This window comes from Bos taurus, chromosome 2, assembly GCF_002263795.3.
Source record: "Bos taurus isolate L1 Dominette 01449 registration number 42190680 breed Hereford chromosome 2, ARS-UCD2.0, whole genome shotgun sequence".
Classification (NCBI taxonomy): domain Eukaryota; kingdom Metazoa; phylum Chordata; class Mammalia; order Artiodactyla; family Bovidae; genus Bos; species Bos taurus.
Genome location: NC_037329.1, coordinates 27,281,654 through 27,305,566, shown reverse-complemented (window position 1 = coordinate 27,305,566; position 23,913 = coordinate 27,281,654). Strand labels below are relative to the sequence as shown.

Here is a 23,913-nt window from a genome sequence, read left to right as displayed (position 1 = left end):
TCTGAGCCTCCGGTGGTTCATCTGTAAAATGAAGAGCCTGAAAAGACTGTCTTTAAGGGTCTTCTACCTCTGGCATGCTCTCTCTCTCACCTGTTCTAAATGCCTTCTTATCCTTGCTTACTTTATTCCCCTAATACTTTACAGACATGAAATGGAAATTGGAATGAAAATGACTGGGAAAAAAGCAGATCATGTAATGATTACAGTGCAAATAAATATGTTGGCTTTAATCCCATGGAGAAATTGAAACAGTATTAGGGATATGAGTGCAATTGCCAAATGCAGGAATCAGATGGGATGCTTTATTTCTGGGACTCCTGGGAAAATGACACCCACACTTGTCCTCCCTTGTTTTTCCCTCCAGCTGTCTTGTCAGTGCCTGGGCCTGGGTCTCAGAGGGCATGAAGTCTGCAGGGGACCTGCATCAGTGAGTACTCACAGCCCAGCCTTGCTCCAACCCCAAAGGGAGTCATAAATATTTAAAGCGGGCGTACTACAAATACTCCCGTGCAAACTTGCACTGAGTAGATATGCTGTAATACACTATTTTATTTCCTCAGAAAATAATTTGGAAGGTAGATATAAATCCTAATACTAGGCTTGTGTGTCTTTTGTGTTCTATTTCCAGAAAACTTGGCAAAGCAATTGAGTTGGAAGCAATAAAACCAGCTCATCAAGTCCTGAGTGCACATGAAAAAAAGAGAAAATCAGTGAGTCAAAATATTTCTTTTCTGCCCTGTTAAAGCAAGATTTCTGTCTTTGGCTCAAGAGCTAGGTAATCGAAAAGTGATACTAAGTTTTAGGAATTTTATCATAAAAATAAACACAAATCCAAAGATTTATGTATGAGGATGTTTGTTAAAGCCTTGTTTATAGTCGTGAAAAAATGGAAACATTTTCATCTTCCAAAAATAAATTAGGATAAATTCAAGCAATGGAATGTACCCATTAAAAATCTTTTGGAAGAATTTAATGGTATGGGGATATAGTGCTAAATTAAAAAAGAAAGTGAGCAAATCTAACAATGTAACTTCAATTTTGTAAAATAAATGTGTGTATATATGCATAGGAAAAAAACTAGATGCACCTTCCCAGAATGATTATCTCTAGATAGTGGAATTAGAGGCTATTTTTATTTAATTTTTTGGTATTTTTTTGTATTTACATTGCTTTTCAATAAATAAGTATTCCTTTAGTAAATAGAATTATAAACACAATTTTAAGAGGAAATGCTTTTTTATACTTTTCAGCTTGGGATTAGGTTAAAGCAATAATAGGTATTGCTATAGATATCAAATAGCCTTAAAACTGAAGAAAAATGAACAATACTTTCAGGGCACCTGGTCATCTGTATGGCCTATGTACTTTTCCTTCCAGAACAGTTTCATTTGCGCTCCTTTTCCTTTTATTTGTGCATCATATAGTCAGTAAGTACTTCAAAATATATTTCCAGGCAACATACTGCTGCTACTGCTAAGTCACTTCAGTCGTGTCCAACTCTGTGTGACCCTATGGACGGCAGCCTACCAGGCTCCCCCGTCCCTGGGATTCTCCAGGCAAGAACACTGGAGTGGGTTGCCATTTCCTTCTCCAATGCATGAAAGTGAAAAGTGAAAGTGAAGTCGCTCAGTCATGTCTGACTCTTAGCGACCCCATGGACTGCAGCCTACCAGGCTCCTCCGTCCACAGGATTTTCCAGGCAAGAGTACTGGAGTGGGGTGCCATTAAGGGGTATTTAATGAACGCTGCTTAGCTCTAATAGAGATGGTGTCACTGTCTGGTAAGGTGAGAAGTTCAGAGCAGTAGTAGTAGGTCTTTGCAAAAGGTAGGGGCAGTAGCTAAGCGGAGTTTTAAGTGACCACAGCCAGAGAAAGCCAGTCTTAAAGGTGGTAAGTCCGTAGGATGAGGGGATTTATGAAAGCCCTGATGGAAGAGAAATGATACTGAAAAATTCTTATTTGAACTCATGAAACTAAGTCAGGAAATGGAATCAATGTTGGGTGAACATCCATGTATTTTTACTAGAATGGATGCCCTCCTTAGGGCTAGGATGATGGGGCAGTTTACAGTAGTTACCAGAAAGTAATATAATCTGCCTTTGCAAATCATCATAATAGAAATCAAACACTAGTCTATATTTCATTAATTACAAAATATTTTCATACCACATAATAATATGATAATCACCAGAATTTCCTTAGTACTTACTAAATCAGACACAGTGCTATGATTCTTATCCCATTGCTTTAGATAATTAATATCATGGTCCCCACACTGCTGGTTCAGTTCGTAATTGTTTCATATTTGCCCATCCCTATTGCACCCCTGGGCTTCCCTGGTGGCTTAGTGATAAAGAAGTTGCCTGCCAATTCAAGAGGCGGAGGTTCAGTCCCTGGGTTTAGAAGATCCCCTGGAGAAAGGAAATGGCACCCCATTGCAGTATCCTTGCCTGGGAGATCCCATGGACCTCTAGAGGAGCCTGGTGGGCTACATGGGATCGCAAAGAGTTAGACACGACTGAGTGACTAAACAACATTGCACCCCAATCACCCTATCACATTTTCTCACAAAAGATTTGAATTTTTTAAGTGAACTCGATCTGCATTTCAGCCACAGAAAGTCAAAAGTGGCACAATGCATAAAATTATTTTAATCGTATTTGTTACAATAAAACACATAATCCAAGTTTAATGAACTGGTAAGAAAAAATAAAAGTACAGTGTTGCTAGATCTCAATGTGGTTGAGTGATGGCTGGTCTAAGGGTTTAGAGGAAAGGTCTATGGTTCAGGTAAAAGGTTTTGCCCTCACTTAAATCTGGTCTCCTTACGAGGCTGCCTAGGTCCATTTTCATCGGCTTTATTACTGTTCCACTGGCTATTGTAAAGTAGGAGAAAAAGTTAATTATGATGAAGGATTCAATCTCTTTAAAATTAAAGCAGTATTCACTTCAGAAATTATAAGACACTTAGCTGAGTTACCGCTGAAGGACTTTTACCATTTCTCAGGGTGTTAAAGTGTGGGCTGCACAGAATGAAGCAGAAAAGGAAGTGATAGGATGGGACGTGATATTAGGTTATACAAGTTCCTTCTCCACTCCACACAGATTGTGCCCATTTATGGTTTTTTTTTAATATAACTAAATATTAGAAATGATTATCTTACCAACCAAATGCATTCATACTAAATCCTGTAATAAGATTCTTGACCCGAGGAAAAGAGAGTTGGCTACTTTCTCAGGAAATATGTCCACTGTAAGGTTTTTAAATTTCTATTGCTTATGATACGTTATACTATAATTAATAAGCCAGCACCATGACTCAACAAGAGGACAGCAAGATTTTTTTTTCCCTTTTTCCCCCTTGATAGCTTGAAAACGAAGTTGAGAAGACAGCAAATCTTGTCATTAGCAACTGGAATCAACAAATTAAGGCAAGTATACACAAATGTCATTTGTGTAAACTCAATATTGAGGATTGAAGCTTTTGGCATTTGCACAAATGTGATCTTTTTTTTTTTCCTGAAGTGAAAATGTTTAATCACGTCAGACTCTTTGCAACCCCATGGGCTGTAGCCTGCCAGGCTCCTCTATCCATGGAATTCTCTAAGCAAGGCTACTGGAGTGGATTGCCATTCCCTTCTCCAGGGGATCTTCCCATCCCAGATATCGAACCTGGGTCTCCAGCATTGCAGGAGGATTCTTTCCCATCTGAGCCACAAGGGAAGCCCCATGCATTTTCGTGTCAGTATTTGTAAGTGCTAACTGAAGAGAAGAATGTTTCCTCATCCGAGTTATTATATAGATATGTCCATGGAAATCCCATGGAAAGAGGAGCCTGGAGGGGTACAGTCTATGGGGTTGCAAGAGACTAACACAATTTAATGACTAAACAACAACAACAAATCTTTCAACTAAATCTGTAGAGAAGCAAAACTCCAAATATGGCTTTCATTTATAGCTAATAAGTAGCTTTTATTGTATGTCAAGTGCTATATATATTTATGTATTGAATCATCACAAAAACCAACCAATGTGGTATATGACTACGTGTTGTCCCATTTTATAGATGGGTGGGGAAATGTAGACACAGAGGTTAATAATCTTCTAAGGTTACAAAACTGGTTAATAGTTGAACCAAGTAACCTGGGCTCCAGGTTACTGACCTTAACCATTACCTACACTGACTGCCTCTCTGTATAATTTGTAACTTGGGGCATGATATGAATACTGAGTTTTGGTCTTGTCTTTTATAGAAAGTCATTTGTGACCTGTTTCTCCAGTGAGAGGAGCATGGTTGAGGGATGGGTAAAGCTGTGTAAAGGGGAATGCCTGTATTGATTCCATGAATATGTATGACCCGCTTCTTGTGCAGCATGCTGCACTAAGACACGGTCCTTGTTTCATGTAATTTAAAGTATACTAGCTAGATATTAATAACATGTGTGCAGGAAATAGTGAATGACTTCTAAGGAGAGAAGTTATGATCTGATGTGAGAATTTAGGGCATCATTATATGGTCGTAAGCAGAGAGAATCACAGATGGTGCCCATATGTATGTACAGAAGATTATTCTAGAACAATCTAGTTTAGAAGGAATTCATTTTGAGTGGGAAAGACTAGAAGCCAGTGCAGAGGGAATCTGCTCAGAAAACCCAATGATCCCCTTTGAGAAGACTTGGACTCCCAAAGTTGAAATTCTCCTTTTTCATCTCTAAAGTACTGGTGCCCCAAAAGATCCTTCTTTCTCAAGTAGACACTCATGAGTGCCAAATAAGGGGAGACACCTTCAGAAACTGGGGGCCCCATTTCAGCCCTCAATGTTGCCTCTGAAGCTGCTGCTGGAATTGAGGGCTCCTTAAGTCAAGGACATTATTTATAAATGTTTGAGAAAAGTGAATTTATATACTGACAATAGTGGTCCCGGTAAAAAGATGCTCATGAGAACCACTTTTATAGTAAATATGTGAACGTCCCATAAACAGTGTCCAGTCATTTGTTTCCAAGTTTGCTCTTGATTTATGAGCTTTCTCAAACAGTTTGTTTTTAAAGAATTCATTCTTAAATATTCAGCTTTCATGGAAAATTTGATATAATAGATGGGAAGAGAAACCATTTTCAGTAGCTGTCACTGCTTTCAGGAACAACAACAAAAAAACCTTATTTCCCAGTTTCCACCAAGTAATTTTTCTAAGTAAAACGATTTTATTTTTATGAAGATTGACAGAGAAATTAGAGAACATAAGATGCTTGTGCTATAATAATTTTCTCTCCAGTTACAATTCAAGGGATTCAGCATGTCTTCATTCAGTAATGAAGCATAGTCTGTTTTGGAGATGCAAGGGAAAAGCCTTAAAGGACCAAATGTCCTTGCCTCCTGCTCTCGTTTATCAGCAGGCATGTGACCAACAGAAGGTGGGGGGAGGCAGGCTCTCTAGGCTGCTTGTTCCTTGAATTCCCTTTTATAGAGGTTTCGCGTGTTTAGAGACATTCAGAAGGCTTTGCCTCTGACTTCCTAGGGAAAGAGAGACGTAGATTTCCCCCTTCATTATCTGGTTTTACAGGCCTTGCAACTTGAGGTGAAACACCATACAGCCTTTTCAATCGACCCGGTTCCTGAACAGGCTGAATCCAACTCAAACCAGATTCTATTGATTTATCTCTGGAACATCCCGAGCTGGGGCTGTATGCAACAGAGAACAATCACTTAAATTATAATCCATGCCGAGGTTGGAGGCATCAGCAGAGGAGGGGGACTTTAAATGCTTTCCTTCCCAACTCCTCCCTCCACCTCCCTGCTGCAAATTCAGGGCAGTTCGCAGGATGTCAGGCAGATGCCCAGCTCTCAAGCCAGGGCATCAGGGAGCAAAATTTCCCTTTTGCTCTAAGTTTTAGGAGAGCATCTTAAAATGACCTCAATTATGGTTTGTAGACTTAGCCTTCAATGATTTAACAAAATACATGTCCCTCTTGAATGAACTCAATGCAATGAAAAAATACACAATGGTTCTCAAGGAAAAATATTAGCCACTGTGGTGTTTTAGCAGATTTTGGGGTGAGGGCAGAAATGAAGAACTAAAAATACACGATCATTCAAGCTAGCACGTGAATATAACTTGTTCCAGAACAGAAGAGTTTCTCTCTTGACACCAGTTTCTGATCCTTCTTTGCTTTTCTTGTATGTTTTTGACTCTAGGCCAAGAAGAAATTGATGGTTAGCACCAAGAAACATGAAGCACTTTTCCATCTTGTAGAAAGCTCCAAGCAGATTACAACAGAGAAGGAGAAGCAGAAGGTAACATCTCATGGACAGCTGAATGCATGTGGCTTAGAGATGGATGGGCTTCCTGCCGTTAGCTGTGAACACAGGAGAATTGGCTGACTCCACGTCTGTATGGGGTCTCTGCAGAGCTGTAGTGTGGCAGAGTATGAGATGGGATCCAAAGTTATTCCTGGTCTCCACATATTTTTGAAAGGTATTATCAACAGATGACAAAGCAAACCAGTGTCCAATGTTTTTGATAAGGATCCCTATTAAACACCCCAAATAAGCTCATACCCCAAATAAATAAGATATACATATGCATAATATATAATGTACTTTACCTATCCTGTATATCCTATATATACTTTTATATTATATTGTTACAAACCTTATAAAACATAAAAAAGTAGAAATATTTGAAGCATGTGGTAAAAATGAAATAATATTTTCAGTGATTAGTTGATCATGATGACTTCATATAGTCATTCAATGACATACACAAATAAAATATACATGTGGGACAAGGTTCAGCCTTAACCCCAGTGAAATATAAATTCGTATTTCTAGTATGTCCTCTTATGTCAAGTTTTTGGTCAGCTTCTTATCAGCTCTCATTAGATTATGCCAGTTTTCACCTTTTCACACCGGTGATGATCCAGCCATCATCCAGAGCAAGAGAAAGCAGGAGCTCTGACGTTTTCCTGTGGCTTTCTTGCATTTGTATTAGTATTTCCTGTGGCTTTCTTGTGCTTGCATTGTTAACATCAGTCTATAGCTTCACAGCAGAAATCTGCATAAAGCATGTGTCAATTTTGTGTATGAACCTAACTGAAGCTAGATGAGGACTTCCCTGGCAATTCAGTGGTTAAGACTTCGAGCTTCCACTGCAGAGGACTCGTGTTCAATCCCTGGTCAGGGAACTAAGATTCCAAATGTTGAGTGGTGAGACCAAAAATATAAATTAATAAATAAATAAAGCTAGATAATACATCTGCAAATCCATATGATCCAGACTCCTTATGACGGACACATGCACGTAGATACTGAGTGAAGAAATGTGTGTAAGGACCCACATCAGCATCTCATGTTGTAAAATTTCCACTCTCCCTCCAGAAAACTTCAGAATCTTCAACTGTCCATGCGTGGGCACCAGTATCAATTCATATATTGAATAAGAGCAAGCTTGAACACTCTTTTTATGCATAAATGAACACAAATATTATTGGGATACTAATTATCTTACACACCCCTTGTGGTGTGTGTCCCAGACTGGAAACCTCTGAAATAGTCAATATCTTCCCCTAAAGATGGGCTCCCTCTACGAAAATGCAGGCCACACACTGCAACCCAAAACATCCTTAAAAGAAGACAAGAATTGTCATCACCGAGTAACTCTATCTCACCTGAGAAACTATTAGCTGAAAAACTTAAATTCATTGTTAGCAAGATTTTACAAGGTTCTTGGTGTCAAGCTTCACAGTTTGAAATGATCATAATAACAAGGATTAAATAATGAGACAGCTTCCAAGGAGGAGGCAAAACCAAAGTAGGTTAAAAACCTAAGCTCTGGGACCCTGCTGTAGGCATTCAGGGCCCTCATTAGAAGCTATTCTTCATTGACGTCAGGGAATAACAAGGGAAAAGCATGGGCAGCTAAGTGTTGAATTTCTGCTTCCTTCCCTCATTAGCCGATTTCCTGGGAGACAGAAGTCTGTGATCCTCCCCCTACCTTTCTCCAGCTGGTCCTGTTAACTATAGCCCTTAGCTATCATTACATCACAGACCCCTACCGCCTTCATCACTTTATCTGGTAGCTTTCTCATTTTTAGTCCCAAGGCTAAACACCTAAGGTGGCGTTCATCTTTGCCTTTCACAGAGTCCTGTCCATGATCTCCTACCTGGCCTGGCCTGGTTTGGTGCTTCTTGCTTTCCTGCTCAGCAATCCTTACTCTCCCCAGAAGCTGATCTACATCTTCACTCTTCTCACTACTCAGTCTCCATCATCCACTCTCGGCAGACCATCTCACCTACAGCGTCACAGAGAACACAGCGGTCAGCATGGCCACCTGCCTACTGAAGTGCAGTGGGACAGGCCAGTTTTCCATCCTGTGTTATGACTCCCATCCCCGCCTCCTCTCAGTGACCCTTCCCTTGATTAGTCCCTTCTCTCCTGGATCTCAGACAGATTCCTCTCTAAGAGTTGCTTCCCACCAGCCTTCTCAACTTCCCTCTATCTTGGGAGAGTAGAGAGAGTCAGGGAGACACCCTCCATGACCATAGTCCTATTCCTCTCCACATATCATCTCTTTATTTATTTATGTTTTTACTTTTTGCCTGTGCTGTGCAGCATGTGGGATCTTAGTCCCCACCCCTGCCCAGGGATTGAACCCATGCCTCCTGCAATGGAAGCTCAGAGTCTTAACCAGTGGACCACCAGGGAAGTCCCTCTTTCTTTTTACAATAAGATTCATTGTGCTCTGTCTCCACTTCCTCATCTGTTCACTTCTCAAAGCAACAACCAAGATTTCCCCACCAATTTGCTAGGAATGTTCTTACCTTAAATACAATGTGGTCCTTGTTGCTAAAGCTAGTGGGTGCTTTCCAGTTCTGACTTTATTTAATTTCTTAGAAGCGTTAATCAGCATTGAATTTCCCCTTTTAGAAATATTCTCAACTTCAACAAATCTTACTCTTTTGGTTTCCCCGTCAATTTTTTTCTTAAGCTCCTTTATGGACTTCACTTGTTCTGCCTGAACTGTCCATATTGCTGTGTCTGATAATATCCCTCCTGGGCCTCAGCCTGTTTTATTCGGCTTGTACTTCGAGTCTGACACAGTACTCTCAATATCAAGTGCTCAATAACAACAGGTACTCGACAATATTTTCTCAAGGCTCCATCTACTATGTCTCTGCTGATGATACCCCAGTTTATATCTCCAAACCAAACAGCTTCTAAACTGAACTCTGGCATTCAAACAAACTCAATATCCAAAATCAAAACCATCTCTTCCCTCTACCAAAAGTATTTTTTATGCCTCTGTTTTTTATATCTTTGAATATTACCATCCACCATATCCTCCCAATTCTAAGTCCTAACCTAAATGCTCTTGAATTTATCTGCACATATTTCTCTCCACAGCCACTGCTCTCTCCCAGGCCACTGTCTTCACTACTTGGGTTACTCCAGTTGACAGACTGGTGTCTTGGCTTTCAGTGTTGCGTCTCCTTATCTATTCCATATACAAGCCAGGCTCACTTTTCTGGAACTTGAATCTGAGTGTGTCATTCTCCTTTAAAAAGCCTAAAAATACACTCAGGTGACCTCAGAATAAAGAACAACTCCTCTATGTGGCTCTTTGAGTCTGACTTGATTCTGGCCTAACTCTTCAGCACTTTCACTTGCTGTTCTTCCTCTCAAACTGTGTGCTCCAACCTCACCAAAAATATGTTTTTGATATCATGTCAAGCTATTTTGCCTAACAAATTCCTACTTTCATTTTAGGTTTATTCACACAGGGGTCACTCTGTGATACCTGACTACTTCTCTCATCCTGGGATCTATCACATGGAATAGCGATGGTCTGTGTTGGTCCTTTTCCCGACTAGAAAAGGAGCCTATCTATTCCTTTATCTACTCCCAGTGTCTAGTACATGACACAGTTTGTGGCGTCAAGAAATGTTAATGAATGAATGAATGGATGCGATGTTTGTTCCAAGAGAAAGAAAAGAGCAAAGAAAAAGTATTTGATCTGACAAATTTAAGAAAAGTTTTGAACATTTTCTTGAATTAAAATATATGAGTCTCCATTCTTCTATATCTGTTTGGGGTTATTTGCTGTAAGTTTGCTGAGCAGAAACTTCTAGTCAATAGCTATATAGTGCAGGATGATAAACGTGAGTTGTCACCTCCAAAGTGACTCCATTCTTATTTCTAGGGCCTTGGGCACTCTCAACAAGAACCAGAGAACAATAGCTTGGCCAAGTATAGCATGGTACACATTCAAGTTTTTCTCTGTAGCATTATTAGGCTAAAATTCACAAGCTCATGTCTCTGTAGATACATGGCTCATTACACTTGATGTGCAAAACCAACCATGTCCTGAGTAGGCCATACATCAGAGCTGAGGGACAGTTGAATGGCCAGCATGTGAACTGGAATAATGAAGTGAGTGGTGTTAACATTCAGCATTTTGGATGAATGTTCATTACTGAAATGTTAGTCAAAATGTCCTTAAACATAAAGAGGGGCGTTCTTAAAAACATTTATCTCTATCCTTGAAACTCTTAAACTGCTTAAACCAGAAGGGATCCTTGGTGCTCCTGAACTGTGATTTGGGGACCATTTGCATCAGAATCATCTGAGGAGGCAATGAAAATTCAGATTTCCCAATCCTGCTACAGAACTACCGAATCAATATTGCTACTTGTGGGACCTTGAAAATTTCCAAGAATGTCTGGTCCTTCCTAGGCATATTAAAGTCTAAGAATCCTTCATATAATGCAACTTCTTCCTTTCCCAAAGATGTGAGATTTTGAGAATTCAGTTCAAGCTATCCTGGTCCAGAGGGTTTTGTATTACTTTGATTTTCACCATCAGAATGGCCAGTTTGGGTGATTGACCAGGGGGCTCTTTGTCAAGGTGCAGATCACTGGGAATCAGGATCCCTGATGGAAACGAGATTTCCCATTCGACAAATGTAGGAAAGCATTTGTCAAGCTGTCCGTAACTTACAGTGAACAATGGCATGTATCAGGCTCTTCGCAAAGAGTCAGACACACCTGAGTGACTGAACAACCACAGGCTCTTCACTAGTAATAGTAATGCTCACTTGTCTTCGAGTGCTATGCTATTGACAAATTTTGAGCAGTGTGCCTTGTCCCTTACCTGCATCACCTGCTGGACTCCTCAAGACAACACAGTGGGGATTCCCCTGTGGTGGTTCAGCGGATAAGACTCTGTGCTTCCAGTGCAGGGGGAGCAGGTTCAATCCCTGGTTGGGAAACTAAGATTTTTCCATGCCATGCAGTGTGGCCAAAAGCAAAAAAAAAAAAAAAAAAAACCAGAAAACAAACAATACAATGAAGTGGGAGCATCGCTATGCCCATCACAAAGATGAGAAAACTGTGTCTTATGAAGTTTAAGTAACTCACCGGCAGTTAGAACCAGGACTCTAATCCTGAAGTTTGATTCCAGAGTTATACTGCAGAGTTTACATAGTGAAAGTGAAGTGACAGAATGTTCCAGACCTAATGCTAGTTCTACAAATTATCTAATTGTACAAATCTCTACCTGTGCCAGTAAGAAATGCCAAGGACTAAAGAATTTACTAAATAAGAGTACAGGAATCACCAGTAGATTACAGTCTGGAGTTGCAACTTCCTGATCTGAACTTGCTTCTCCTCACCTGTCATTTGGCCTCATCCCTCATCTGATGCGGAGAAGGCAATGGCACCCCACTCCAGTACTCTTGCCTGGAAAATCCCATGGACGGAGGAGCCTGGTAGGCTGCAGTCCATGGGGTCACTAAGAGTCGGACATGACTGAGTGACTTCACTTTCACTTTTCACTTTCATGCATTGGAGAAGGAAATGGTGACCCACTCCAGTGTTCTTGCCTGGAGAATCCCAGGGACGGGGGAGCCTGGTAGGCTGCCGTCTATGGGGTTGCACAGAGTCGGACACGACTGAAGCGACTTAGCAGCAGCAGCAGCAGCAGGTCATCTGATGAAAGCAGACATATCACATCATATTTAAGGACCTCGGTTTCCTCATAGAAAAATTGAAGGATTCCTATTGAAAGGGCCTGAGGCTTCCTTTCAGTTCTGACATCCCTGTTTTCTGAGAAAGATGTTTGATTTCGTCATCTATTGTTACTGTTTGTGACTTTATCTGGGAGATGAGAAACTCATCATGGGGATGCATGTAATTCTTTCTCTGGAATTACCAAAGGCTTTCATAAATGTGTTCCTGAATATGTGACGCTGATGTTTTACTTTAGCTCCTCAATAAACTGAAAAAATCAACTGAGAAGTTATCAAAAGAAGATGAAAATTACTACCAAAAAAACGTGGCAAGCTGTTCTACCAGACTGAAATGGGAGAACACACTGGAAAATTGCTTCCAGGTAAGTTATGCATTTGTGGTTTTTTGTTTTTCTTTTTCCAAGGAGGCTTTGTATGGGAGAGAAATCACTGCTCCTAGGCACCCTTCAAGGGCTACAAGAAAAACATTTAACCTCTCGGTCTCCATCCATCTCATCCTCCTCTCTACCTCACAGCAGTGGGAGATAATTGTGGTTCTTACTGTATGGCTGCCAGGATGCAGTGTACATGTCCTGGTGTAGTCACAGCTAGCTGGCCTTCAAGGTGTGTTAGATGTAGCTGTCACTAACTACCCTTACCAGAGGCTCTTACTGGGTCTCTCCTTCCTTTTTCTTAGTGTCTTTTCCTCCTTTTAGGGTCTTCCTCCACCTTCTCTTCCCACCACACCCCACTTTCAGCAGTCCCTACTTTTACGTTGGAACATCATGGACATTATCTTCTTCACATATAAAGTCTTCCCGATGGTGACAAGATGTACATTTACTTATATTTCAAAAAACCTCCGTTCAGCTCAGCTTTAAAAATATTTAAGACCCTAGGTTTTTGGGTTTTTTTTAAGAACCCAAATCACATGGAGAATCTACTAGAAGCCAGAATCTCCATAAAGAAAAGAAAGGTTTCCTTTCATCTTTTTTGTTTCCTGGTTTGTTGCCACCACCATGCTGGAGAACACTGGAACTTTACTCCCTCTTCCTTTGAGTTCACACAGTTCCTCTTATCCCACATGAGTTCTATTAGGTTCTAAACTTCTCCTCTGGCTTTGAGCTATCCTCTGCCCCCTGAATGCCAAACCAAGCCCCACTAGACCCACTTGAGATGTTCCTGTTGAGTCATCCTTGCCTCACCTTAACCAATAAGGATTCCCTTCCTTACTATTTCCTTGGCTTGTACATACTGAGTCTATACCAACAGGTCATTGATTCACATATTACACTGTGTATTCTTATTCTCTGTTCTTTACAAATGACAGGAGTAACACGTGATATTCATGAAGGCATATAACGAAAGTTGGCTGAACTCAATTAAAAGAGAATTTATTAGAAGTGTGGGAGATAGAAATGGGTCCACCAGGGTTGTTCCATTTCGTTATTTTCCTCCATTCGCCAGCTGTTCTTCCTCTGTCCGGTCTGACTCTCCAGACTGGATTCACAGATTCTTTCAGAGGACATTCACTGAGCTGTGCTCAAGGCAGTTTACTAGATACTGTGAAAAATTTCAAGTGCAAATATTAAGAAATGAAACCAATTCCACAAATCATATGTCAAAATGAGTCATCACTTCATAATTATATGTTCAAGCCATACTTCCTACCTTCCAAGAAGAAACAATTCAGTTGGCAGAAATAACCTGTAATATATTTTGAAAAATAATAGCCACTCAAGGATCTCAGAGTGGTCCAGTGGTTAGGACTCTGTGTTCTCAATGATGTGGGCCTGGCTTCAGTCCCTGGTCAGGAACTAAAATCCTGCAAACTGTGCAAAATAAAATAATGTATGAGGCCAAAATAAAACAGTAATAGCCACTCTATCAAAAATGACTACAAATCAAATGCTTGATACTGGTAATATTTACTCGAGGAATTATTTTAGAAAACCATTTGCAATAAGTGCAAAGAATCTTAAAAATGTTCACATTCTCAACCAGTGTTCCTCATGTGAGCCATGGAACACAGAAAATAACGTGAGTGGCTGTTTTCTCAGTTCCCCAAGGATGATGGTAACTAATACCACTTTAGATGCAATGGAGAGATGGTAACTCAATGCAGACAACAGATGCCTTAGGACATTAGGGCTTAATTCTCTCTTAGAACCTTGGTTGAAGAACCTAATTTCCTTTCCAGAAATCCATCTTAAGGAAATAAATGAAAAACAAAACACATATTTCCGTTCGAACACATTAGAAATAAAAGGGAAGAAACAATGCAAGTGGCCAATGTTAAGAAGATGGCTAAATAAATCAATACATTCTATACAAGGGATTATTAATTAAAACAGTGTTTTGGAAACTCATAGCATTGGAAACTGCTTATGAACAATGTTAAGTGAAAAAACCGTATACCAATTTGAATAATTTCGTTGATAACTAGAAATATAAAATCACACATACATATATACCTCAACAGACCAAAATACATCAAAATGTTAACAGGGGTCCTCTCTGGGTGGAAGAATTAGAAATGGTTTTAAAATGTATTTTCTGATAGCCCTTTATGGCCCCAGAACAACGTCTAGCGTGCTTGTTAAAATTTAGGTTCCTGGACTTCTCTGGTAGTCCAGTGGTTAAGATTCCATATTTCCATTGCAGGTGGCCTTAGGTTCGATCCCTGGTGGGGAAACTAAGATTCTACATGCTGTGCAGGGCAGCCAAAATAAATAAATAAAATTGAGGATAAACTGACTCTTACGCCCTGAGTTGGGAATGAGAAGTTTTAGGCTAAAAAAAAAAACTTAAAATGCAGATTTCTGAGTTCCTGCCTACATGGGATGAATCACAACTTCTGAATGACTTTAGGAAGGGGTCTTGGTGATTGCTATGCATAGTAAAGTTTAAGAGTTTCTGCTCAAGAAAAAGCAAGATATTTCTTTGATCAGTTTCATGAAAACAATTTAGATGAAAATGAAGTCCCTCCAAGCTCCCTGGGTAGTTCTAACCGGAAGGCCAGAACAGCAGGAAATGAAAAGAATGAATGAAGAGTGTGAATTATGAAGCCTGGGCCCTGACAACCTCTCCATCTGCTCTTCCTTGATAACTCCTTGATCGCACTTTCCTTTCACGTGCTGTTATGAAAACACATGAGGCAAATTTGAGGTTCTCCAGAGTCTCTTGCTTCTCTGCACCCTATTTTATACAAAAAGAACAAAATAATAGAAAGCAATAATTCATTAAACAAGATATGGATTTCCCCTTTGCACAGTGGAATTTATCTCAGCCTCTTTTCATGAGCAAACATAGATCATCTTAACGATTTCCCTGAAATGTAATTAAAATCTGTTAAATATCACCATTGCCAGCAAGGGACAGGATTATTCTAGTCTCAGACTGATGCTAGTGGCTCAGCATTTGTCACAGTAAAGAAATAACCACCCACCAGGGATTCAATGTATTTCCCAAACCTGGCTTTTGTTTTCCATCCTGTCCTTTGTTTGTAGTGCTAAACTATAAGAGCTGATTTCCGGATCTTTTTCTATAATGTAAAGACTCTTTCTTTCTGAAGCCAGTCTCACTTGCCGTCCAAGACATTGAGCAGAGTTTATTTTACATATTTGTTAGAGGAGGCATATAGTTTGTACCCTGTGAAGAAGCATTTACATTTACTAGGCTACTCTTCAGAGAATGCAATGGCACCCCACTCCAGTACTCTTGCCTGGAAAATCCCATGGACAGAGGAGCCTGGTAGGCTGCAGTCCATTGGGTCGCTGGGAGTCGGACACGACTGAGCGACTTCACTTTCACTTTTCACTTAGATGCTTTGAAGGAAATGGCAACCCACTCCAGTGTTCTTGCTGGAGAATCCCAGGGATGGGGGAGCCTGGTGGGCTGCCGTCTCTGGGATCGCACAGAGTTGGACACGACTAAAGCGACTTAGCAGCAGCAGCAGCAGCAGCAGCAGGCTACTCTTCTGGGTCTTTAATCCTGTATCTGGGAGACAGAGGGCACATTCAAATGGCTGGTACTTGAGATTTTGGAGAAAGACTCAGGAGACCAACAGCAGAAACAAAAGGTATTTCATTCCCATTGACTTACAAAAATTGTGCGGATTCTGACTAGACAAGGAAGATGGCCTTGGGGAGCAGCGCTCCAGGCTTCCCAATTCAAAAGTCAAGACACTTGGCACAGGATCAAAGTTTGCATGTGGTTGACATAGCTGTTCACAGTTACTGCAGCCTTTTACCACTTGCATTTAATAGTAGCATTAAAATGACTGTATACTAGTAAAGTGTGGTGTGTCCAGACAGCAGAACATTATTCATCCTTAAAAGGAAGGAAATTCTGACCCAGGCTACAACAAGGATGAAAATCTTGAAGATTTTATGCTAAGTGAAATAAGCCAGACACAAAAGGACAAATATTGTATGATTCCTCTTGGATGAGACACTTAGGATAGTTTCAGATTCACAGAAGACCGCAAGTGGAATTGTGGCTGCTGGGATGATGAGGGGAAGGAGAATGGGGAGTTATTGTTTAATGGGCACAGAGTTGCAGTTTTGCAAGATGAAAAAAATTCTGGATATGGATAGTGGTAGTGGTTGCACAATGATTTGAATGGACTTAATGACACTGAACTGAACACTTGAAAGTGTTGAAAATGGTAAGCTTTATGCAACAATTACACAAATTTTTTTTAAATTTAATGACTATATATCATAGGTGAAATAACAACAGGATATGAATGCAGCCTACATACAGGGATATAAAGGAACACTGTATTGGACAGGCCAGTGGCTCCTGCAGGTGTGCTGAGAAGCAGGATGAGAGAAGCCAGTGGCTGCTGTGATGTCCCTGCACCCCCACTCCACCTAAGGCCTTGAATACAGCCCGCCCCTCTTACTTCTTTGGTAATGTTAGCCACTGATTTGCCCAGGACAGCGTTCTTCCTCATGAAGGACTCTTGCTGAGTGCTCTTTACTATGGGAAGGGGTGAGGTAGAATGGCAGGTATGAGATGAACCGGCCTAGCCTCTGGATAACAAGGAAAAGCCCAGGCCCTGTCCTTACAGAAACAGAATGAGATGTTATGTCTCGGACACCTGCCACCTCTGTCAAACCCACAGTTTCTGGGCACATACCCAGCAGCCTCCTGCAGTCCCCAACATAGCCTAGGAATCCCCAGGGTATATTCCACTTGACCCAGCCTTCTCTGAACTTCTCTGTTTCCTCAAAATAAGCAATCTGCAGCTTGGCTCCCAGTGAGTGACAAGAGCCTGATAAATAATTTTTTCTAAAATGTTAATGGCTGACAAGCCAAATGTGACCTCCCTAATTTCATTTATTCTTCCTAGTTAAAAAAAACAGACCAACTAAAACTCCAAGAGTGGAATTTTTTCATCCCCCACAAAATGAGAAGGCTGTATCCCTACCTTCAAAGAGTAGTCTCTGAACCCCCAGGCCAGGAAAATGACTTGGTCAGACTTTAAGGTTCTGCTCTCATCACATAAGCTTCCTTAAGAAGAGAATTTGCATCTCATCATCATTGTCCCTGCAAAGACTAACAGAATGCCTTGTATGCGCTGCAAACAACTCTAGAAATATTTAGTGTCTGACTGCATTTCCTAAATACAGAAGGGCTTTTACTGGGCTTCATTCTTTTTCTGGAACGCACAAATGATTTCAAATGATTCCTTTCTCCCCCTTCTTTGTGAACATCAGGTAACCTATGGCATCCACCTGTGTGCCTTTTGGCCTAGAAAAGACGGTGAAAGTATGAGAGTGAAATCAACCCTGCATGCGTGCGTGCACACTCATGTCCAACTCTTTGCAACCCTGTGGACTGTAGCCCACCAGGCTCCTCTGTCCATGGGATTCTCCAGGCAAGAATACTGGAGTGAGTTGCCATGCCCTCCTCCAGGGGATCTTCCCGGCCCAGGAATCAAACCCACATCTCCTGCATCTCTTGCATTGCCGTGGATTCTTTACCCCTGAGCCACCAGGGAAGCTGAAATTAATCCTAGTGGAGGATAGACAGACACCAAATCCATTCCCATCCTGGGAACCTACCCCCTCTGCAGTTTGGATCAAGAGGCACAAACAGGATGGCTCATTCAGACTTTCTTCAGTGTGTTAGTGCTTGGTGGGCGCCTTTAGTTTTGTAAAAATAACAGTGGGCTGATGTAATTTCATTTTTTATCCTTTCAGAGCATCCTGGAGCTGGAGAAGGAAAGAATTCAACTCTTATGTAATAACTTAAACCAGTACTCCCAACATATTTCTGTTTTTGGCCAAACCTTGACCACAGTGAGTAGTAGAGAATTTGCCGTCTCTGGTGTGCATGGTAAGAACTGGCAGGAAACATGTCTTCTGCAACCTTGTTCTGCTTTCCTTGGCCTTGCAGTGCCACACACAGATTCACTGTGCCATCAGCAAGATAGACATCGAAAAAGATATCCAGGCTCTCATGGAAGAAACCACAGTCTCATCTACAGAAAATAAATCCGAGTTCCTATTAACTGACTACTTTGTAAGTATGGATGGAAGGAGGCTTCATTTGTGGGGAACCTTAGTCTCATACTGAGGGATTCATTTTTTAAAAAATTGAGGGCAATTGTAAAAGAAACATTGTTTTGTAAATTAAAATATTGACTTTTTATAGTCTGCATAAGTTTAAAACCTGTGGTTTACAGATGGGGTGATGAAAATATGTCTTCAGTATTCTCTGCCAGGGAAGAAAGTCAAAGAGGATCTTAGACTGAATCTTTTCATTTTTGAAGCAAATATTTAATTTTTTTAATTAAAAAAATTAATTTTCATTGGAGCATAACTGATCAGCAATGTTGTGTTGGTTTCAAGTGTACAGCAAAGTGACTTAGTCATACAAATACATGTATCTATTCTTTTTCAAATTCTTTTCCCATTTAGGTTATTACAGAGTATTGATCAGAGCTCCCTGTGAAAGACAAAGTAAATTAGCAATAGCAATGTCTATTCAAAGCAGAAACAAAGATAGAGATGAAAGTGGGAAGGAAGATTTGATTATATGGGGAAAGTACTTTTTTCCTTCCAAACAGTGTAAGTGATCCCTGAGATGAGACAATGTACAATAAAATACATCTATTACTTTCTTGTGAAAATACCTCTGTAAGCTAACCTGTCAATAAAATAAGGGTCATTCTCCTTGAAATTTGACTAAGGTCCTATTGAAACATAATGAAGCAGCCACAATGGTTTATCTTTAATTGACATGCCCATGGGAAATTTTGGTTTCTATGTCATTTGAGTGCACCAGAACTAATGACTATGTATGTTGTCTAAGAGAATGGACTGATTCTCCAACTGGGAGAATAAGATTGTCCTAACACCCTTAATATTCTTGATGCTTTTCAATTGTGCTAGAGAAGGCTCTTGAGTCCCTTGGACTACAAAGAGATCAAACCAGTCAATCCTAAAGGAAATCAACCCTGAATATTCATTGGAAAGACTGAGCTGAAGCTGAAGCTCCAATACTTTGACCATCTGATGTGAAGAGCCAACTCATTGGAAAAGACCCTGAATCTTTCCCTGCTGGGAAAGATTGAGGGCAGGAGGAGAGGAGGGGGAGAATGAGATGGTTGGATAGCATCACCGATTCAAAGGACATGAACTTGGGCAAACACCGGGAGATAATGAGGGACAGGGAGGCCTGGTGTCCTGCAGTTCTTGAGACAGAAAAAAGTCAGACACGACTTAGTGACTGAACAACAGCAACAATATTCTTAAAGCAAAACACCTCCAAAATCTAACTTGGTAGTCATTAGCAGTAAGTATAGACTGGGTTTTATCAAGTGCTGCAAAATTCACATGGACTAGGGTAAGACAGTGAAGAGGAACTAAAAAGCCTCTTGATGAAAGTGAAAGAGGAGAGTGAAAAAGTTGGATTAAAGCTCAACATTCAGAAAATTAAGATCATGGCATCTGGTCCCATCACTTCATGGCAAATAGATGGAAAAAGAGTAGAAACAGTGTCAGACTTTATTTCTTTGGGCACCAAAATCACTGCTGATGGTGACTGCAGCCATGAAATTAAAAGACACTTACTCCTTGGAAGGAAAGTTATGACCAACCTAGATAGCATATTCAAAAGCAGAGACATTAGTTTGCCAACAAAGGTCTGTCTAGTCAAGGCTATGGTTTTTCCAGTGGTCATGTATGGATGTGAGAGTTGGACTGTGAAGAAAGCTGAGTGCTGAAGAATTGATGCTTTTGAACTGTGGTGTGGGAGAAGATCCTTGAGAGTCCCTTGAACTGCAAGGAGATCCAACCAGTTCATTCTAAAGGAGATCAGTCCTGGGTCTTCTTTGGAAGGACTGATGTTGAAGCTGAAACTCCAATACTTTGGCCACCTCATGCGAAGAGTTGACTCATTGGAAAAGACTCTGATGCTGGGAGGGATTGGGGGCAGGAGGAGAAGGGGACGACAGAGGATAAGATGGCTGGATGGCATCACCAACTCGATGGATATGAGTTTGGGTGAACTCTGGGAGTTGGTGATGGACAGGGAGGCCTGGCGTGCTGCGATTCATGGGGTCGCAAAGAGTCGGATAGGACTGAGCAACTGAACTGAACTGAGGGTAACACAGGAAAACAATCTGAGTGTAAATATTGAACGGCTGGTGATTAGTGTGAAAAATATTTGTAAGTTTACTGTAAAGGCCATGTTCAAAAGATTGTATCAATGGTTTAAATGCCACCTCTGGTATTGATTTTCTTTCTGACAAATTTTTGGAAAAGAAGAACAAATTTAACAAAGTTAATGATGGCAGTCTACTCTATCTCAAGTTGACCCAGTAGTAATCTATCCCTGGAAATATATTCACAAACAGTAGACATCCCCAAAGAAACCAAATGAAGTCTTGGACTAACATGGAATTCAGATTATAATGTGCATTCCTCCAGCAAGAAAGGGCTGACGGTTGGACTGAGGCATCCTTGCACTTGGTAAATTCAGAGCCCACCTGCGGAGGTAACATCGGCTTGGGCCTCAGCCTCGGGCAGCTGTGTGATGGAGTGGACTGGTGGAGAATGGGGAGCCACAGGAGTTGGCTTTCAGGAGTAATTACTTACTAGCTATTTAGTCTTGGGCCTTCATTTATTTCTGAGTATCACAGGTAAAATGGGGAAAATAAAGCCAATTTAATAAAGTTGTTATAAGAATCACATGAATGAAAGGTACAAAAAAAAATTATATAGTACACAGCATATTGATATTTCTTCCAGCAATCTTGATTCCAGTTTGTGCTTCCTCCAGCCCAGCGTTTCTCGTGATGTACTCTACATATAAGTTAAATAAGCAGGGTGACCATATACAGCCTTCACGTACTCCTTTTGCTATTTGGAACCAGTCTGTTGTTCCATGTCCAGTTCTAACTGTTGCTTCCTGACTTGCATACAGGTTTCTCAAAATGCAGATCAGGTGGTCTGGTATTCCCATCTCTTGAAGAATTTTCCACAGTTTATTGTGATCCACACAGTCAAAGACTTTGGCATAGTTAATAAAGCAGAAATAGATGTTTTTCTGGAACTCTCTTGCTTTTTCGATGACCCAGCGGATGTTGGCAATGTGATCTTTGGTTCCTCTGCCTTTTCTAAAACCAGCTTGAACATCTGCAAGTTCACAGTTAAGGTATTGCTGAAGCCTGTCTTGGAGAATTTTGACCATTACTTTACTAGCGTGTGAGATGAGTGCAATTGTGCGGTAGTATGAGCATTCTTTGGCATTGCCTTTCTTTGGGATTGGAATGAAAACTGACCTTTTCCAGTCCTGTGGCCACTGCTGAGTTTTCCAAATTTGCTGGCATATTGAGTGCAGCACTTTCACAGCATCGTATTATAGGATTTGAAATAGCTCAACTGGAATTCCATCACCTCCACTAGCTTTGTTCATAATGATGTTTCCTAAGGCCCACATGACTTCACATTCCAGGATGTCCAGGATATCAATAACCTCAGATAAGCAGATGACACCACCCTTATGGCAGAAAGTGAAGAAGAACTAAAGAGCCTCTTGATGAAAGTGAAAGAGGAGAGTGAAAAAGTTGGCTTAGAGCTCAACATTCAAAAAACTAAGATCATGGCATCTGGTCCCATCACTTCATGGCAAATAGATGGGGAAACAGTGGCTGACTATTTTTCTGGGCTCCAAAATCACTGCAGATGGTGATTGTAGCCATGAAATTAAAAGATGCTTACTCCTTGGAAGGAAAGTTATGACCAACCTAGATAGCATATTAAAAAGCAGAGACATTACTTTGTCAACAAAGGTCCATCTATTCAAGGCTATGGTTTTTCCAGTGGTATGTATGGATGTGAGAGTTGGACTATAAAGAAAGCTGAACGCAGAAGAATTGATGTTTTTGAACTGTAGTGTTGGAGAAGATTCTTGAGAGTCCCTTGGACTGCAAGGACATCCAACCAGTCCATCCTAAAGGAAATCCTGGGTGTTCATTGGAAGGACTGATGTTGAAGCTGAAATTCCAATACTTAGGCCACCTGATGAGAAGAGCTGACTCATTTGAAAAGACCCTGATGTTGGGCAAGATGGAGGGCAGGAGGAGACGGGGACAACAGAGGATGAGATGGTTGGATGGCATCACCGACACAGTGGACATGGGTTTGGGTGGACTCCGGGAGTTGGTGATGGACAGGGAGGTCTGGCGTTCTGCGGTTCATGGGGTTGAAAATAGTTGGACATGACTGAGTGACTGAACTGAACTGAACACAGCATATAGATTAAATACTTTAATCTCATTATATTTTTATAAAGGCTCTTACAGTATTCTCTTTGCTCTAAATTGTCATGCTTCCCTTTCTTCAGGACAATCTTTCTAAAGCTAATCTCTCCACCAGTATTCAGGGTCCCAGTCTTTCTCCTTCCTTTTCAGATAAGTCCTGACTCCTCCACTTCCATCTTCAGTCATCTGTTTTCCCTCTTTCTCCAAGATTTCTGTCTCTACTGCATTCATGATCAGCCACCACCCCACCAGGCCTAACACCTTTTTGTTTTTGCACACAAAGGTTTTAATCATTTTAAGTTGCATATCACTATACGACATTTGCTCTTTGACTTGTTACTAGGCATTTACACTGTGTCCTAACATCTTTATTCTTTCAGTTCTGGAAATAATGCTTATGAAAGCTCTTACATAGTTAATAGTTCTCAATCTACATGATAAAATTTCCACTTCAGCCCTCAAATCTGACCTAAACTACTTAGATAACTTTTTTCTTCCACTATATTTGCTCAAGCAACTGGTATGTTTATTTTTTATTTCACACAAATCCTCCCTCTATCCTTTGCTTGTGCCATTCCTCCTGCAAGGAGTAACTTCGGCCCTCCTTCCCCTCAACTGAAAGGTCCTGGTTAAATCAGCTAGTCTTTGCTTGTGCCATTCCTCCTGCAAGGAGTAACTTCTGCCCTCCTTCCCCTCAACCGAAAGGTCCTGGTTAAATCAGCTAGTCTTCTTAAAGCTTTCATGCCTCTGACCTTGGTAAGCCATGCACTTCTATGAAATAGCTATAGTAACATTCATTTTCCAAGGGTAATTTTTTCTGTTAAAGTAAGTTCTTGGCTATATACTTATCAGTTGTGAAGAAGATGTCTTCTTATTAAGCAGGTCTAGAAAAGTAAACCTATCTGTGGAAAACCAAAGATTATCCTGGCTGTCTGGGGAGGCCTTACAAATAGCTGTGAAAAGAAGAGAAGCGAAAAGCAAAGGAGAAAAGGAAAGATATAAACATCTGAATGCAGAGTTCCAAAGAATAGCAAGAAGAGATAAGAAAGCCTTCTTCAGCGATCAATGCAAAGAAATAGAGGAAAATAACAGAATGGGAAAGACTAGGGATCTCTTCAAGAAAATCAGAGA

General features: G+C 40.7%; 1 protein-coding gene across 4 annotated transcripts in view; it reads left to right on the top strand.

Annotated features, from left to right (window-relative positions):
- The window catches only part of NOSTRIN (nitric oxide synthase trafficking), a 62,879-nt gene that overhangs the window by 26,683 nt on the left and 12,283 nt on the right, over positions 1-23,913 (top strand). For 3 of the 4 annotated variants that reach the window (XM_005202335.4, XM_005202334.5, NM_001046257.2), the window contains 7 exon segments: positions 365-427; positions 629-710; positions 3,368-3,430; positions 6,193-6,291; positions 12,260-12,385; positions 18,215-18,313; positions 18,411-18,536. In XM_005202335.4, the coding sequence (XP_005202392.1) occupies positions 365-427; positions 629-710; positions 3,368-3,430; positions 6,193-6,291; positions 12,260-12,385; positions 18,215-18,313; positions 18,411-18,536 (658 nt within the window). 4 annotated transcript variants of the gene reach the window in all.